At 38.9% G+C, this 19,488-nt stretch overlaps 1 protein-coding gene across 1 annotated transcript in view; it reads left to right on the top strand.

The window, feature by feature from the left end:
- LOC124174196 (U2 snRNP-associated SURP motif-containing protein) overlaps positions 1-19,286 on the top strand; it is a 59,265-nt gene extending 39,979 nt beyond the window's left edge. The window contains exons 18-23 of the mRNA XM_046553294.1: positions 259-595; positions 9,468-9,861; positions 10,386-10,539; positions 12,186-12,484; positions 14,400-14,468; positions 18,434-19,286. Coding sequence (XP_046409250.1) covers positions 259-595; positions 9,468-9,861; positions 10,386-10,539; positions 12,186-12,484; positions 14,400-14,468; positions 18,434-18,593 — 1,413 coding nt within the window. The 3' untranslated portion in view covers positions 18,594-19,286. The remainder of the gene's footprint in view (positions 1-258; positions 596-9,467; positions 9,862-10,385; positions 10,540-12,185; positions 12,485-14,399; positions 14,469-18,433) is intronic.
- The last annotated feature ends 202 nt before the right edge of the window (positions 19,287-19,488 follow it).

The raw sequence follows: 19,488 nt of genomic DNA, 5'->3' as shown, positions 1-19,488 counted from the left end.
GTGTAAAGCGTACTAACCAAATAGTTTTACCTGTATTTCATTCGGATGGTACCGGGACCTGGAGAAATTGCCGTGCTAAGGAGGAAAACGTGCGGAGGAGGAACTTGCTTACCAAGTTCCACTGTATCCGTGATTATTGGCACTTTTGAAAAAGCCCTAAGCTCAAGAACCAGTAGAACTGAGAACCAAACCAACATATCCTTAAATGTTTTTCGTCTTTGTTAACTTCTGAGTGCAATAAATAAACCTTTTTTCCAGTGTGTAAATGACAAGTACGGGGAGGAGGGGGAGGAAGAAGGTGGGGGAGAGGGCGAGAAGGGCGGCGAGGGTGGATCGAGGCCTGGCGATGAGGATGGCCAGCCCGACGAGGAGGAGGAGGAGGACGATGAGCTAGATGGCGTCCCACTGGACGGGGCAGAGGGTGCTGGCATGGACGAGGACCTCGATGGAATCCCTTTGGATGGTGCGGCTCTTCTCAAGGGAGCTGCTGCCTTGATGACCAAGAAGAAGCGACGTCAGCCCAGGCCAGCACGTGGCAACCATGACGATGATGATATGGGGAAGCACATGGTTGATGACTTGGATGGCATACCAAGTTAGTGTTTTATTCTGTATTTTTCTAGTAAGGGTTTGTTCTGTGCATGAAAGTTAAGTACCTTTAGGAAAACATTTTACTTTAAAAGTGTAGAAATTCCTCTTGAAATCCTGGAATTTTGGAATTCCAGGGAAAATGGGAAAATTAATGTGGGAAAGTCATTTGGCAGTGAAATTCAACTGCGAATTTTTTCTCTTCCTCTTATGCATTGGTACGTACCCAATATTTAGAGGTACTGAGAGGTTTGCAAATAGCAAAATCTCGGAGTATAGTCAAACGATATTTGTGTTGGCAGTAAACTCTCGATATTACAAAGTTCACAGGACTGAAAAGCCTGAGGTACGTAATAATGAGCTCCGTAGGAGCGTTTCTTTCTGGAATCTTTGCAAAAAAAAACATGCCAAAATTCCGTGTCTCTTGATTCTCCTGTGCTAATAATTGTGCCATGGAATAGCTTCAGAGTATAATATACACGTATCTTGTATGATGTTGGGCACGATATGGTGGAAGTTCTTAATATTATTAAAATAAAACATTGTCCTAATAGGGAATGAATCAGGACCCCAAAAAATAAATGCTAAATGCGGAAAAACATCAAATGCGAAAACGTTAAATCCGGATCCAACTGTATTAAGAACTTTCACCATATCAAAGAAAGATTTCGTGCTTTCCCGGCGAATAGACTTAGTGAAGAGTTCTCAGGATTGCCACCGGGTGAGGAACTCCATAACTGCCGACGTTTTGATGACCGAGTCGGACATCGAAACGTCTGCAGTTATGGAGTTCCTCACCCGGTGACTTCCACCATATCGTGCCCAACATCATGCAAGATATTCGTAATGCTAGCATAGCACACCAGGCCAAACTTTTCACTTGATAATGTTGTTTGTAACAACGAAATGAGTAGTGTCATAATAAAACTGAGTGGAAATATTGCAATGTCTTAGTTTAATAATATTAAAAACTTCCACCATATCGTGCCCAACATTATACAAGATATTAGTAATGCTAGCATAGCATACCAGTAATGAGTAGGTCACCATGATTTCACAGGGACGAAGCTTATTATATGATGTAACGTGGATACTGAAGTATATCCTACTGAATGAAATCCTATGATTGACGCTCTTGGGCACAGGTGTGCGAGGAGAAATTAAACATAGGGCAATGATAATGGCGTAGCGTAGTGTATATCCACCGTTAAAAATGCCGTTAGTGTGTTATAAACAACAGTTTTTTAGAGTATAAATGCCATTACTTATCCGTGGAACTTTGTGATAAATCACTTTATAACACACAGGACCGGAGCTTAGGTTTTTAATTTTGCAATAATGAAAATTTTGTAATAATATTTCTTTTACTATAGATTGGATTAGCCTTTTTGTCTGAACCTACGATTTGCTTCATAAAAATGAGAACTTTGTAATAACGCTGATTGTATTAATGACGGTCTACTGTATGTGGTTTTGGTGCAGACTTTGTGGAAATGATGATCATACTCATTAGGCTTAGTTTGTGCATTTAATTAAAAGTATGGGTATGAATAGTGTTGAAATAAACTATACTTAAAATTGCCAAATGCCAAAGCAATGTTTGAGCATCTCATTTTCTACATGTTAGGAATTGCTTTGTTAGTGTTAAAGTGCATTTTATCATCATAAGTTTACCAAATCATTTTGAAGTTAATATTTCATTGCTGTAACTTAAGGCCGCTTTACTCGGTGAAAGATCATTCGAAAGATCTTTCGAAAGATCATTCGAATGATCCATCATTCACCGTGTATAACGGAAATTTCCTGGAAATTTCCAGCGTGAATGATCATTCGAATGAAATTTCAGGCCTGTTCTAATATGCTTGAATGATTTCCGTGAATGATATGAGCGCACGGCGTCCATCTTGCCATTGGCATCCACCTCGGAATTTTAATATTTTATATTAAAACTTTGGAAGCATAGTAACCCACGAAATAGCTCAAATAATTAATATGTACTTTGAGAGGACATAAATTCACAAACATCAACTATCTAAAGTCAGTAATTTGGAAATAACATTTCGGATAGTTAATGAATAAAAACGTCGTTTTTCTCCTCGATTGCGTCTATATTTTGTTTAATTTACAATTATTAAACTATAGTTCATGATTTGAGCGCTAAAGTTTCGGGTCAGAGTCCCAATTAATCACACAATATCTGTTTATTCGGTGAACACATTCCAGCCAAAACGAGCCGCTACGTTATCTTGGCTCACCTTTCGGATCACAATATTGCCTATCTCTAATCATTCAAGGAACTCACCCGAAAGAAATTTCGAACATGTCCTAATTTGCTTGAATGATTCCGTGAATGATATGAGCGCATGGCGTCCATCTTGCCACTAGCACCACCTCGGAATTTTAAGATCATATATATAAACTTTGGAAGCATATTAACTCATGCGATAGCTTAAATCATTAATATTTACTTTGAAAGAAAGTAAATTCACAAACATCATTCCTCAAAATAGAGTATTTTGGAAAAAACATTCCGGATTTTAAAGTTCAAAATCGTCGTTTTTCTCCTCGATTGCGTCTATATTTTGTTTGATTTACAATTATCAAACTGTATTTAATGATTTGAACGCTAAAGTTTGGGGTGAGACTCCCAATTAATGACTAAATATCTGTTTATTCGGTGAACACATTCCAGCCAAAACGAGCCGTGACATCACATTGGCCCACCTACTGTCTGTAAAAAAAAGCAAGATACTCGAGTTTGAGGAGCTCTAGCGTCTAAACGAAGCAATCGATTTCAATGCAATAAAAAGCATACGAAAGAGAATTTAGTTCTACGTTATATCATGTACTTTAAAAATTCTTCGGCTCAATAGTATTTCCTGTACTTAATTTTTTCTCGAAAAAGTACCCGTTTTTTGCGCGTAAAATCAAGGTGGCCAACTTTGAGCGCTTGGCATTCCCGTAGTTTTCGTTCCTATAACTTGCAATTTTGATATAAAGAAGCTACATCTATTACTAGTAGTTTGCCGAAAACAAATTGTTTATACTACAAAAATTAACGGAGTTGTTGTAAACAACGCAAACCTCTGCTAACTTCGAAACCAGTGAGTCAATTGAAAATTGATTGGTACTGTTGTCTTCCGTAGAATGTTAGTAATGTATTGTAACGTTTTTTATTTTTCTTTGGTTTACTCCACTTTCAAATACACTTTAAATAAATCAATCTCGGGAGAGACACCCGTCGGCCATCACTCTTACAATGCAACTCCTCCTTCCATACACCTCCTCCCGCGCCGTCCACAATCACAACAATCACCTCCCTCCACCTCTGCTGCTTATTATTACCTTCCCCGGTTCACGTCACACCAAAATCCACAACAAACAACTTAAATTTATATGTTACATTTGCCCCATTAAAATAATGAGTTGGAATTACATGGAAGGAATTATTTTAAAGCCTTCAAAATGAGTACTGTCGCGGCCCCAACGCCTTCAAACTTTAGCCTTCCTCTAAATAAATTCTATACAAGAGTATATATGGCGTTACAGCAGAAATTAAACATGAATTCATCAATATTAACCAACATACATAAATATAGCATCTCCTCCATTCACTCATGATAAGTGATACACCACATAAAAGAGTCTCTCCCATTTCTCCCTTGTTTAGATAGGCAAATTAACACATAACCAATGAAAATCTTATTCAAGTATTTTAAAAACAAGAACACATTATATAAAACGATGTTATTAAGTGATACATTGAACGTGAATATAAAATGCAAATAACGAAACGCTCCGTCCTCTTCTCAACATCCATTCTCACTTTGAACCCTTTAAATCACTGGAGAATCAACAGGCCATACACATTTTCACTCCACAACACTTAAAGTTCCTTCATGCTATGTAATCCCCCTCCTTCCGGCTCAATTTACGTCACCAGCCCATTCACACATAAACAAACACGAATCAAATACAGGCAACATGACATTGAATATACACACAACTGAAAAAATAATAGAATGAGACCTACATTGTAAGCAAATCCACTTATCTCCTATTTTAAATTTTACTCTCTTCCTCTTGTCTCTCTTCCTTCTTCTCTCCACCCGATTTTCGTCCTTTCTTATGTTATTTTCGCGTATCCTAAATATATCATTCGCGATCTTCTCAGAGTCACTTTCTCCTACTGATCTAAGCCATTTGTCCCTTAATCGCTCCGATTTCTTCCCGAAATGAGCCTCCATTGTCGTGAACTCGGTTATGTGATTGTTTCCTTCCGCCATCATGGAATTGACAAGGTGCTGTCGCTCCGGTTGGCGCGCCTCCGCTACATTGTTTAGTGCAGGCCGCTGATCAGCTGATCTCTCGCCCGGCCGGTGAACGTATCCATCGCCGAGAAAGTTATTGTCCCGTCGTCCCTCTCTCTGCTGGCTCGACGCTTGCCACTCCCGTTGCTGTGATTTCTTCGAGTCCCATCCGTGCTGCTGGTTGTGCTGGAACGCGCCTCCCGACGTCCTCCACGCACGCTCCTCACGGGGTCCCGATGTATGCCCCCCATCGAACGTCGGAACCCTCAACTGCACCGCGGATGCCACTGCGACGCCGGGTCCCGTGCCCCTCTCACGAACGATGCGTTGGACCGCTTCCTCATCCAGCCCAGCTGTTTTTGTGGTGGATTGTTGTCCTAGCTCGTCCTCTATCTTCTTGAGTCTTTCCTCCACGTTCTCATGCAAATTTACGTAACTCGCTTCTAACTTTTGGACCTTGACCTCGCTCACCTCCAGCCTCGCTCCTACTCCGTTAATTTTATTCGCGACACCTTCGCATATCTCTACTAACGCCCCTTCTATTTTGGCAAGCCTTTCATCATAGCCATGCTCAAATGTTGCAAAACGTTCCTGCGTCCGTCTCAGCTCTCCTACTATTTCTTCCAAAAGCTTTCTGTTTCTTTCCTCTGCTTCTTTTTCCTTTCTCCCTTCTTTTTCTTCTCTCTCCCTATCTCTTCTCTCTTGCTCTTCCCTAAATTGCCCCCACATTTCTGCATCTCTTCTAGCTTGCTCATCCCTAAATTTCCTAAATAGCGCTTGCATCTCAGTTTCCACCGGTTCCTCACTATCGACGCTAAACTCATACGTACTTATATCTATTCCCTCTTCTTCTAGCGAGTGTAATAATCGCTGCTGCAATTCTGGCTTGGTTCCCCCTACTAACAAGTTCCTCTCTCGCAATACTTGCCGTATCTCTGCCGACTTCAGCTCCGGAAATTTCTTCGTTTTGCCCGCCATTTTCTTTCTTCACTTCTTCGGGATGGTCCTCTTTCTCTCCGGTTCTCGTGGTCTCACCTTTCGAGTAGTCAGGCCTCTCACGTTGGGCGCCAAAATGTAACGTTTTTTATTTTTCTTTGGTTTACTCCACTTTCAAATACACTTTAAATAAATCAATCTCGGGAGAGACACCCGTCGGCCATCACTCTTACAATGCAACTCCTCCTTCCATACACCTCCTCCCGCGCCGTCCACAATCACAACAATCACCTCCCTCCACCTCTGCTGCTTATTATTACCTTCCCCGGTTCACGTCACACCAAAATCCACAACAAACAACTTAAATTTATATGTTACAGTATATACGTAGATCATACACGTTAATGGTCAGCAGTATATTCAATATCTTTTTATATTTATTTATTTTTTTAGCTCTTGTTGTCGCCTTCTCCCTGCCTGACGGGAATGGCCTAAACAAAGCAACAGAAAAGAGAAAGTCTCTCGAGGTCGTGCGCAGTTGCCACATAGCACATCGTGACTCACAGTACCCTAGCAGTTAATGAATCATTCACTGGTTGCTTTAAAACTTTACCTTTAGGGATGATTCGACTATTGTTAGTGCAGATTCCCTCGGTGAATCAATCGTCCAAGAACGGGTTTTTCGGAGACGGAAGTCCAAATGGTATTGAGTGCAATTTGCTTTTTTCGATGCGAAGCAGAAAAAAGTATGGACAAAAGATATCCTGTGTATCAAACTGTGTCTGATTGTCTTGGCATCAGCTTGATATCAGTGAGAAGAGTCGCGGCTAAACAGAAGGATTGTGAAAAGGAGAACACAAGTGGTGACCTTCCTACGGCACAGAATAGGGTTCGTCTTTTGGGAAGGCCGAAGATCTTCATCGACGACTTCACGATTGGAGTAATAAGGTGGACAGTGCACGGTTTTTATTTGAGGAATATATTTCCTACGTTACGCAGAATGATGGATTACCTGCTAGAGAATGTTCCCGATTGCCCACGTTTCTCTCTCCCAAAGTTAAGATCCATTCTGTTAGACATGGGATTTAGGTACAAAAAGTTTTTACCATCCGATAAAATTTACGCTATTATGGCTTAGAATTTACGTCGTAGAAAAGCATTTTGATGGAAGCTCAGCCCAACATGACCTTAAGTTTACCTGAAGGGTGCAACAACGATACTTTCATCGTGCGAGTTGGTCATTTAAAAGAAGCGCGCCCTCTGCTGAGTCGGTGGCAACCACGCGCCTCTTTTCGCCTCCCCCTCCCACGACGGAGCTGCCGGTACGCGCATAGAAACATCTAGATAAATAATAAGTGATATTGACGTTATTATTGATATTTAATAAACATTTCATATGTGCTTGCATTACTAACATTCTACGAAAGACAACAGTACCAATCAATTTTCAATTGACTCACTGGTTTCGAAGTTAGCAGAGGTTTGCGTTGTTTACAACAACTCCGTTAATTTTTGTAGTATAAACAATTTGTTTTCGGCAAACTACTAGTAATAGATGTGGCTTCTTTATATCAAAATTGCAAGTTATAGGAACGAAAACTACGGGAATGCCAAGTGCTCAAAGTTGGCCACCTTGATTTTACGCGCAAAAAACGGGTACTTTTTCGAGAAAAAATTAAGTACAGGAAATACTATTGAGCCGAAGAATTTTTAAAGTACATGATATAACGTAGAACTAAATTCTCTTTCGTATGCTTTTTATTTCATTGAAATCGATTGCTTCATTTAGACGCTAGAGCTCCTCAAACTCGAGTATCTTGCTTTTTTTTACAGACAGTAGGAAGTCACAATCTTACGGGGTCGCCTATAATTCAAGGGGCAAACCCTATAAGTTAGCCCATGGAATATCACAGTCCACTTTCTTTGCTTGCTTCGATAGCAAGCAATGAGATGACACTGAGGCAACTTCATTGTAGAAAGTATGAGGATGCTGAAGCGCACTCTTTCGAAAATAGAACAGGTCGCTTCCTTTTTTCTCTTCCCGTTACCTTTCTTCTCTCGCACAGAAGTGATCTTTGCTCGACTGCATTGTGAAGGCTGTGTATCCGAAGGGACCCCAAACATAAAAACTCATGGTTGACCGGCCTTCAACCTTGAGGAGCTTTTGCTTTATGCTTATTATGTTCTTTTATTATGGACCTGGACGCCGCGGCGTCAATACGGGACTGGACTCCATAAGATAAGATTTTTCTGAACGAGTAACCATGTGCAGATTTTCCCCAAATAATCTTTTCATTTACTTTAAAATTTAATGAATCGGAAGAGAAAAGACCTCGGGCAGCCATTTGAAGATTAATTTCCCTTATGATCATGTTACAGAGCACTTTTTTATCTTGAAGCATAATCATCTTTGCTCTGCAGCGAAAACAACCAATTATGTACTTCGTTACAGGATTACAAAACGCACGCTTTATTAAAGTGGTTTTCCGCTGTTAATAACCAATTATGTACTTCGTTACAGGATTACAAAACGCACGCTTTATTAAAGTGGTTTTCCGCTGTTAATACGTACCGTTCTAATTCGCCTCATTACTTAGTGCGCCATACCCCACCGAAAGTCAAAGCAATACCAAAGTATACTGAAGCGCGCATGTAAACAAAGCGTTCCATCGTCTGCGAGCTCTAAAACAAATCTTGAGAAACGGTCGGAAATATCGTTAGAATCGAAATACACTATCGATAGTCGCACCAGTGCGCATCGTTTCTGCGCAGTACTTTCACCGAAATCATTCACGGAAATCTTTCACCATGTATAGCGGTACCGGCGAATGAATTTCTTGCGAATGATCATTCGAATGATATTTCGAAAGATCTTTCGAATGATCTTTCACCGTGTAAAGCAGCCTTTACATTTTTATCACCTGTAATGATGAATATTTGGTTGGGTGTATTTTTTGCCTGGGAAATTGTGAAATTCATCTAGAAAGTCAGGAAAATTTGTATTGAAGTTAGAGTAGCCACCTTGTTATGGTACATTTGGTTAATTGAATTTCAAAAGGAATTTTATGCTGTCTTATTCTAAAATACCCTCAGATTCACATCTTTAAGCCTTGTAATCCTTTTAAAAAGATCTTGCAAGTCAGGAAAATGAGAGAACAGTGGGAGAAAATTGTGAGAGGATGGTGAGAAGGCTAACGAATTGGCCAGCAGATGACCCCAACTACATTTTCACCCTTGTGTTATATTGTTTACAGCATTTCTGTGATGGGAAAAGTAATGCATGTTTTTGTTCATAATGTCTTCTTTTTATAAATTTGTTCACAAAGTTAATATCTTTTAGTGGAATTGGTCTGTTTCCTCAATTTTCACATTCTTCAATGTATTAAGTTAAAAAAAATGTATAAAATTAATAAATTTTATTATTAAAGTGAAAAGAATTTCTCAATGTTTGATGTGATTTTTTCACAAAATTGGCTTTTAATTGTGTTTGGTTTTCACAAATGAACTCAAGCTGCTGATGGAAAACATAAGGGAGAATAAATATTTTTGCCAGGAAATTCTTTTCCAGAATCTTGTATCTTCAGTGTTTACATCTTCTTATATGAGGTTAACTGTCAACAAATCTTTTTACAGTGGACGATGACTTGGATGGCAAACCGATGGAGGATGCAGAGGAGGCTGATGGGGAGCGGGGAATGGGCATGCCGGCAGGATTTGTGCCCTCACGCTGGGAAACAGTGGATCCACGCCAAGTGGAGGCCCAGGCCATGACAACGTCCAAGTGGGATCTTCTCGACCAGGACATGGAGGATGCAGGGGAGGGGGGTGGGGGAGGGGACGAAAACGGGAGTAGAGAGGACGATGGCGATGTAAAGGGCTCCACGCCGTCAGTAATGGCAGTCTCGGGTGCAGATGCCGCAGACGACGGAAGCGGGAACAAAGGAGACGATAGTAATGATGGAGTCCCAATGGGTGAGGAAGACTCACAGGGGGCTGAAGGTGTGGAGTATCAGTCCTATGAGAATAGGTGAGTCATTCTCATTATTTCACGGACGGAGTGATACATTAACCCCTGAATAACATCCCGTGTACACAGTTTACCAGAGTGAAACACTACATGCTTTTATCTGGCATACCAAATATGCTCCCTATAGCATTGATATTTTTTTAATGATTTGTTCAATAATTTTTTCTTTTAAAGAATCTAAAATTTCACTGAGATCATTTGACTTAGGATCGAAAAATTGAGCCATTCTTTTCGATAGTTGTGCCAAGTATTTGGTTAAGTTGGATGAATGAAACATCAGTACTTGATAATCTCATGATTAATTACTTGCTAAGTTATTTTTGGCTATTTTTTACCTCAACTCTTGAAAACTATTTGGGATAAAGTGTATGGTAGCCATAATTTTTATCCCAGATGGGGATTTTACTGTATATATAGAAAAGTAAATTGGATATTCATCCAGCATTGTGAATTTTTTCTATTTCAAGGTAGACGTTTGCTGCTCTTAATAATTTTAAATCTTAAAATTTATTATTTTTTTCCAGGGAAATGAATGAAGAGAGGCGTGCTAAACTTCGTGAAATTGAGTTGAAAGTGATGCAGTATCAAGATGAGTTGGAAAGTTCTCAGAGGAGTTTAAAAGGTGGCTGGACTGTACAGCAGCAGGTCGAACATTATCGCAGAAAATTACTACGAAAGGTAATAGATTAAAATTTATTATTCTGGTGGAATTTCAACCTTTTTTGTCAGTGAATTCACTGTACAAGAAATATTTACAATCGTATGCAACATATGACGATTATTCACTCTCCTATTAAAGTGCATGAATGATATATAATGCCAGGCTGTAATCTGTATCCTTTGTTTTAACTTACTGAAAAGCTCTTAATTTTTCCATGGTTGACTGGGACCAATTGTTTTGGCATGGATTGTGGTCAAAGTGGTCGTTATGACTACAATACTTCCAAACATTGAAATTCATTGTAGATTCATTTGCATTACATTTTTTTGTTGTGAACCTAAAAATATGTAACTGGTAAAAAGTACTAATACTACAGAAAATATGAATCAAAACACCATGATGATCAGCATGTTAATTATTTTTGCCAAGCAGCCTTCACCAAGGCATCCAAAGAAAATGGTGTTCTGGGATTAACGTATTAAATTATGGTTGGGTCACTTTTCTGGAAAACGTAGAAAGGGATGGAATTTTACTGTATCTGAAAAATCATGGAATTTCAGGGAAAATTAAAAATATATAGGAATATGGTATTAGGTGTGAGAGTCAAGGGGTGATTTTTTGTCCTCTCCAGTATTAGTCGTTATTGAGTGTCCAGTTGCTCAGGTGGTGCATCGTAAGTCTTCATATATTTTGCATTTGCTTAATTTGTCTTGTGGTTAGTATTAGTCCCTAGAATTTCTTAGGGTGTCATTTTGACACCCATGTATTTGTTTAGTAACAGAGGTGCTTTCTGAATGTAATTATTTAAGGCTGTAATTATAAATGTGGCAAATTCGGTATTCGTTTATTCCTGATGTATTATTTGTAAAATCGGTGTAAAATGGGTTGAATTGTGCAAATAAATACCAGCCCATATTTTCCTCTGACAATACTATTCTTTCAAGACTGTTATTCAGTCCTGAAAGAAATAATTAATTATATTTATCACATTTCTGGACTGCAAAAATATGGAAAATATAATTTGGCTACCGAAATCTTGATGCATAATGTTATAACACTTGTTTGACCATAATTTATCAAAATGCTGCCTAGTGAAAATTAAAAACGAAGTAAGTGCGTAATTCTTATACTCACTGGGTGTCAAAATGACAGTCTCCGGCAATGGAGGTTAATATGATTTTTGAAGATGAAAGTAAAGTTGCAGGCACGTCAATCACTTAGTGATCTTGTTAGACTCTTCATTGAAAAAAAAAGGCCATGAAAGATTAGTGCACTTCCCTATAGAGGAAGGATTTTCGTAAAAATTATTTAGCGAATGTAACGCGAGGACTTAAGGTTAACACTTGATACTCTCACATCAAATGCCCTCAACTTCTTCCGATTCGAAAATGTCTCATATCTGGCCAGGTGGATCGTTGAAAGCCTGGGACCTCACAACCAAACTGTACATCAATGCAGGCCCTGAATATTTTATGAATAACTCGATATTAATCATTCATCATCATTAATCATCATTCATTTTGTCTTTGGTGCAGTTTCAAGGGCAGCTAAGCTAAACAATTTATGTGAAGGGAGTCAAAAGTGACATCCTCTGGCATTTTAGGGGTAAATGGCCGCCCTGAAATTGCAGTTTCATTCCCGAGTGTATTTTCTGTGTTCACAGGCGGAGAGGAGCGAGAGGGAGTGGGAGAGGGGAGGGGCAGACATGGATAGGGACTCCAAGGACGGCATTGGGGGAGAAGGTGGAGGGACCGGGGGCAGTGGGGGCGGAGGAGGGGGTGGGGGCGGAGGCGGTGGCAGTGGGATGGGAGGGGGCAGTGGTGGGGGGGGAGTAGGCAGCGGAGGAGGGAGCGAGCGCTCTGAAAGGTCATCACGAAGAAGGGATCGCTCGGAGAGGTCTGAGCGGTCGAGTCGCAGAAGTTCGTCCCCAGATGATTCATACAGCGGTTATGACTCCTACAGGTTAGTCGCTATCATTTTCAGAGTATTATTTTGTGGAGATGGTTTGAATACCTTTGTTTTTCCAAATTTGAATATTGACTTGGAATTAGACAATAGACACTGGCAGTAAAAAATCAATGGCAGTGGCATCCAGGCTTAATTATTTCTTCGTTTCACTTCATTTCTTCACCTTTCACTGATGTTCTCTACAGTGTGAATCAGTCACTTATGATTAAAAATTGAGTTCCAAGAGTAATGAAGTGCAAAGCTGAGATTAAATATTGAATAATTTTTCTAGTACAGAGTATATTCGGGAAGATAAAATTCTTATTTTTTGCCGAGTCAGTGGCATGGACTCTTTATTGTGCCTCTGTGATGCACACCATTGAGGCAAATGCAAATTCAAACTCAGATTTCAGTATCAAATATCAAATAATTTAATGTGTCATAGCATCTCAAAATTCATGATAAAAATATTTTTGCCATTTTTCTAAATATTGAATTATTTCAGTCCATGCATCCATCTACTTAAACCGATTGGTGTAGAAGGTGGTGGGGTATGTCTACTCAATTGTCTGTACAACTGTAATTGAAACTGGAAAGTGCTTCAGAATTTTCAGTGAACTTATATGTTCAATGAGCTTCCACACTATGATTATTTTGAACAATTAAAACTTGTTACGTCGTATGAGTAAATTGTAGTGAAAAAAATAAAAATTATCATCTTAAGTGGAATACAGAGTTTGGCATTTCACCTGAAGCCAATGACCACTTATATTTATCTGTCATTTATTAAAGGCAACATTTTAATTTTCTCGATCATCAAATGTTGTAAATACTTCATTATTGGTGATATAGCACTGCAGGAACAAGTGACTGTACGCAGTCATGTGCACAGTTGCAAAGTTAAATACACCAAAGGTTCGCCATGAAAAAATATTTGACATAGCCGGGATTCAAACCCGAATCTCTCTCTGACCCATCCTGAAGTTTGCTAGCTAAGAAAGTGGCTGGGTGGTGGAACTTGTTAACACATTTGAACAGCAATCGGGAGATCCAGGTTCGAATTCCGGCTAAGTCGAATATTTTTTCATGGCGAACTTCATCCGTTGGTGTATTTATTATTTGTAATGTTGGAGTATTCAACTATTTGAGTTGCTCATCCCTAACTAATTGCTCAGCCTTATGTACATAGTTAATCAGACCTGCATTCTGAAGAAATATATAAAACCTTCCTTTAAGACTTCTTATTCTTCCCTATAGATATGGAGCATAAACTTTTCAAGCCAATCCTTGTTAACATAAATGTTATGGTACCAGGAAAAGAGTTCTCTGTGAGAATTATTGCTGTTGACAATATTGTTATTTAAGTGTGGATACACTAACTGGAATGCTGTGTTCTATCATTGGAAGGGAATACCTATTCCACTGATCTTATTTTGTTGTGGAGAATATTTATTAAAATCAGGATTTTATATGCATTTAAATTAAACATTGATTGATTTTCCTTCGATTACTGCAATTTTTCAATTTTTGCACTGATATTGTTGTTATTAAACTTTTAAAATATCATAGAATTGTTTTAGCCAATGAGAAGGGCTCAAGTAGTATTTAACTGTATGCTGCTCAAAGCTGTCAGAAAGGTGCTTGAAAGCTTCCTGCATAATGTGGGAGTATATTGAAACCCAGTATGACTTTCACTGATATTTATGTAAATTGGTGCTAAGATGTTTTGTTGCAAGTACATCATTTTTGGTGAGAGTATACAAATTTTTGGCCTCAATCTTTAGTGTAATTGATGTATTTTTATTTTTAGTGAGATTACTTTCTCTGTTTCAATCCTCCTAAACGCTCCTGTTTACTACATGATTATTTTCATTGATGTTACCATTATGGATTTAGCATGGCACTCAATATTATTTTCTTTCTTGTTTAGAAGTTCTAGGTCGAAGTCCAAAAGATCGAGGAGCTCCTCAGGAAGTCCCACTCCCAAGAGGTCCCACCGGTATGATTTTTTTTCTCTTCATATTGTGATTCTAATCTAATGTCTTGGTCTCAACTTATCAATACACTCAAGAAGATCATTGCAGTCGGCTATAGTATTCCTTGCCTTGTAAACAACTGATAATAATGATATCTGGTGATTTTTCCGGGTATTCTTCCGCCTTGCAGTCCTTCAACAAAAAGCCAGAACTCTTTGTGAGGTATGTGGATGACACATTTGTGATATGGCCCCACGGAAAAGATGAACTCCAGAAGTTCTTGCACCACCTGAACGTACAAAATGCTGCCATAACATTTACCATGGAGATGGAAACGGACAACCGCCTACCTTTTCTAGACGTACTGGTCGAGAAGAAAGGAGATGGGACTTTGGGACACTCCGTTTTTTGTAAAAAGACCCACACGGACCGATATCTCCATGCAGACTCCCATCACCATCCACAACAGAAATTCGGAGTAATTAAAACATTATTCCACCGAGCATGCTCCCTCTCAGACGCTGCCTCCATCGGAAAAGAAAAACGACATTTAATGGAAACTTTCCAGATGAATGGCTGCCGGCAAGAAAACATCTTGAAGATTTTCCACAAAATGGAACGTAAGCAGTCGCGGATGGCCCCGAAAAGGACCAATGAAGAGAGCCCTACTACAGAAAAGGCGAGAGCACACGCTATCCTACCTTACGTCGCCGGTATCACGGAAAAGATCACGAGAGCCCTCCAGAAACACAGCATCATGACCAGATTCAAATGCGTCACCAAGATGTCGAATATCCTCGTCAGCACGAAAGACCACCACCCTAAAGACATCTGTGGAGGAGTATATCAAATTAAATGCAGCTGCGGTGAGTCCTAAATCGGCCAAACATCACGAGCACTGAAATGCCGAGTCCAAGAGCACAGAAGGGCAGTAAAAAATAGACATTTCACCCAGTCAGCGATGGCGGAACACCAATGGAGTGGACCGACACACAATATTGACTTTGACAACGCCTCTCTCCTGAACAAAGAAGGCCGCTACTACCCGAGAATAATCAGGGAGGCAATTGAAATCGCCAAAACGACAAAGAACTTCAACCGTGAAGACGGCTACAATCTCGCCAGCGCGTGGAAAAGGGTCTTCCAAGATCCTGACCAATCAGGGCACACCTCCACAAAAAAGGCGGCAAACGGGGTGTATATAAGATGAACAACTTTCTGCATCAACACTTCAGTGGACCTGAGGAAGCCAACGGGAACGTTGGCGAAATATTGTCCTACAAAATGGATAAACCCAGAAGAATACCCGGAAAAATCACCAGATATCATCATAATCTCCGCGGAAGCCTACTTGGAAACTGATAATAATTATGCATTCATAGTGTTTCATTATATATAATGTCCTTTATTTTTAATACTCTAATGCACGATTGCTATGGATTTATTCCTGAATAGTTTTTCAGCTGGTTCTTATGTGAGTGCATCAGGGCTAAATCTGAAGTTTGAGTACCTAATTATTATTTTACTCCTGTGGAAAGGTTCCTCACTGTCCACTTCTGATGTGGAGCATAAGTTGCAAATGGCTCACTATGAGTTATGGCTTAAAATGAATACTCACTTCCCCTTTCAGCTCACAACTTGAATCATATTTGACTCTTTTGGAAGACTTATTTACATCCTGTCTGGGGTTCATTAAAAATAAATACCAATAGCTGTGTACTTAATGAATGGCTAATTTTAACCTGCTAATTTCCTGCATAATTGTTATAAATTCTCTGTTTTGTTTAGAAATCAGCATTTAGCCTAATAAGCTACCAAAAATCAGATTACATTTATTTATCACTTAAGTCTAGATCACTCAAGTTACATACATTTAAGTGCATTTAAATTTCTTCACCGTTCATGAAAATCTAGTAGTGGAATAAAATGTTTCCTTCATCCGTGGGCATCAATATTTATACCTGCAGTGTGTAAATTATTGTACTATTTTAGCTAGGCTTAAAATAGTTGATCAACCTACGTGTTATCAACAATGAATTAAGTGATTATTTGCAGAAACCTTTTAATATTATTCAACTACGAGTGTTGTACCAAAAGTAAGGTTCCCATTGAGCTACAATGTTGGGGGAATGTGCTTGGCTAAATACCACAACTGTGCCATGCACAGTGGTTCCCCTACTCTATAGTCCACCAATGCATGATTCATTGTGTCGCTCATTATTGGCTTAGCAACCGTCAACACCGAAAGGGTTGATCCCCACCAAGTGTGTTTTCCATTACACCCGCAAAACAAAACACTTTAGTGGCAAACGCTTCAAGAGCTGCGATGAAGTCTGAGCAGAGGTTACACGCTTCCTCATCAGGTTGGCTGGAGACTTCTTCAACTTAGGGATACAAAAGCACCGTCTTCTCTGGAGCACCATCTTCAAAAGTGTGTAAAAAATGGAGATTATGTTGAAAAATAGGCAAAAGTGCAAGCTTTTCAACGATGTGAAAATTAATATCAATAAACAAATTTTTCTATTTGTAAAAAATATGGGAACCTTACTTTTGGTACAACCCTCGTATTTTGGGTCCTGGAATAAGCTGTCTTTTTTTTCAGGTACAGTGAGTCCTCGTTTAACGTTGTTGATTCGTTCCAGAAAAAGTCGACGTTAAGCGAAACAACGTTAAACGATGCAGTGTTTCCCATAAGAAACAATGTAAAAAATTTAAATTGGTTCCTAGCCATGTTCCTAACAATCCATTTCTTCGTGAAGAATCCAGAATTTCCCAGGCGAGAATCCAAGGAGGCCAATTATCGGAGCCGTAACTTTAAGCAGACTTCGTGACCAATCGGGAGACACCAGAATCGGGCCAAAATGAAAAAATCTGAATCTGACACTCGGAAGCACGAGGATGAATGGCGAGTCAATTTTCGTGATGATATGAATTCTTTAACCCGGCGGAAATCGCGAGAAACATTCATTACCGATTATTCACTTCAGCATGATAACGATTCATTCGAAACGAAACGAATTTTCATAACGAAAAGGTTGGGAAGAAGGCATTATTAAATGAAATATAAAAACTAAAAAGAAAGTATTTTAATGGCGAAACATCGATATTTTCAGTAACAGAAGAAATTTTAATTGTAAAAACTCGACCTGTAAACCTAAAACTCGACCGATCTCTCCAGCAGTTGCACCTTCTTCAATTCTTTTAATAATACCAAGTTTTTGTTCTAATATCGCCGTTTTTTCTTCACGTCTGAAGAACCACCAGGATAGCCACTCTTCTTCGTAGACATTTTTTTCGGTTGGCATCAGAAAAATATACGGATAATGGGTAAATGAGGCGATAATTATTCGCTCATATGCATATTTAACATACGCTACCCACGCCAACCTTTTCTGTCGAACGAAAATTACCAATCGCATTAATATAGTAGTATTTACTATGATGCGCTTGCGTCCTATTTGCCATTCATTTTTTTTCGCCGCGCATAATTTGAACAACGTTATCGCGAAGCAATAACGACGTTAAATGATCAAGGGTTTCAATGTTTGGACAACGTTATCGTGAAACAACGTTAAACGGGACGACGTTAAACGAGGACACACTGTATTCTGTTATGTCATCTGAAAAAAATGCTAAATGTTTGCTCTCTGTGTCATAATTATCTGCAAAGTTATATGCATTATGTGAGGTTTTTTGTGTTGCCTACATCACGATAATTTTCTCATTTCCTTGAGTTCAACATAAATAGCACTTTTTAGTGGGATTTAATTTAGTTATGTGTTTTCATTCCATCATGGTATACATTACTTTGCGTTACTTAAAGGAAATTTAAAAAATTGGGCATCTCAATGATAGAGATGGACATTATACGAGAGAGATTTATGGGTCACAATGACCGTTGCCCTCCTCTCCCCATTATATTTAATGCAAAACTCCCATCTTCTCCCATGTTTAAAAGATGTGTTTCTTTCATTGGTTTGTGTTCCAGGTCTCGTAGTCGTAGTCCAGTATCTCGTAAGTCCTCTCGAAGGTCAAGATCCCGTTCCCCCTATGGTGGGAGCAGTGCCAGAAAAGGTAGGTCGCCATCCCGCTCTCCGCCCCCTCATCAACCCTCGTCACGGAAACACAAGCATAAGCACAAACATTGAGCTTTCATTCGTAGTGAGTGCTCTGTGAGTTGGTGACTGTTTTGAATGTGTAATGAGACTTCTATTTGTTCTTTTTTGTTGACTTCAATTGTGATTAGAAATGTGGCCGTGAAATGGACATAAAAATTGATTGAAATTTGTCAGCATTTGTGATTAGAATGCTTAACTGGAGACTATGACTGTGGAATTGTTCACGACGGATATGTCTCAAAGAAGAAACTTTGTCTCTGATGGCATTTTCATTTTAAATGATTTCATTGACAATATTGTTTGTGTGTGAGAATAAGTGCACTATTCACTTAAATTATTGTACATTGTCAATTTTTTGTAAACTGTTGTTTAGGAATTGTTTCTTTATGGCAGTGAATGAAATATTATTAAAAAATTGAGAAATTTTTTCTTTGATGATGTGAATAATTTTACCACTTTAATTGACAGCACTTCAGGTATATTTTGCTCTAAGTGGGATGTTATTGTAAATAAAATCACATTTGAACCACTTGTAATACATTGAATACCTTGTTATTCAGTGAAATTTTAATCTTTATTGATGTTAGCATAATTTTGAGTTCTAAAACCATTTTGAAAATTGCTATCTATGTGAAGAGGAGATTACAAATGGACATAAACTAATTTTTCCTGAAGAAAAAATTTGGTAAAAAATTTATTCCAAATACAGCTTGGTTGAAAATTCTTCTGCCTCTTCTTATTCTGTTTTGTTGATAAGTTACCTTTCATCTTTTATAAACACTCATCAGAAAGAGTGAATTTTTTACATGAAGACGATCCTTGTTTTTAAACCCAGCCTTCTCTGCTTAGTGGACCTCTTTTTGTCAGAAGATTATGGCATTGGCAAATATTAATGATGGGATGCCCAAATTATCAAATACCGGAA

Source organism: Ischnura elegans, chromosome 2 (genome assembly GCF_921293095.1).
Source record: "Ischnura elegans chromosome 2, ioIscEleg1.1, whole genome shotgun sequence".
Taxonomy (NCBI): Eukaryota; Metazoa; Arthropoda; class Insecta; order Odonata; family Coenagrionidae; genus Ischnura; species Ischnura elegans.
Note: the sequence above shows the minus strand (reverse complement) of the source record. Positions and strands in the feature narration are given on the sequence as shown.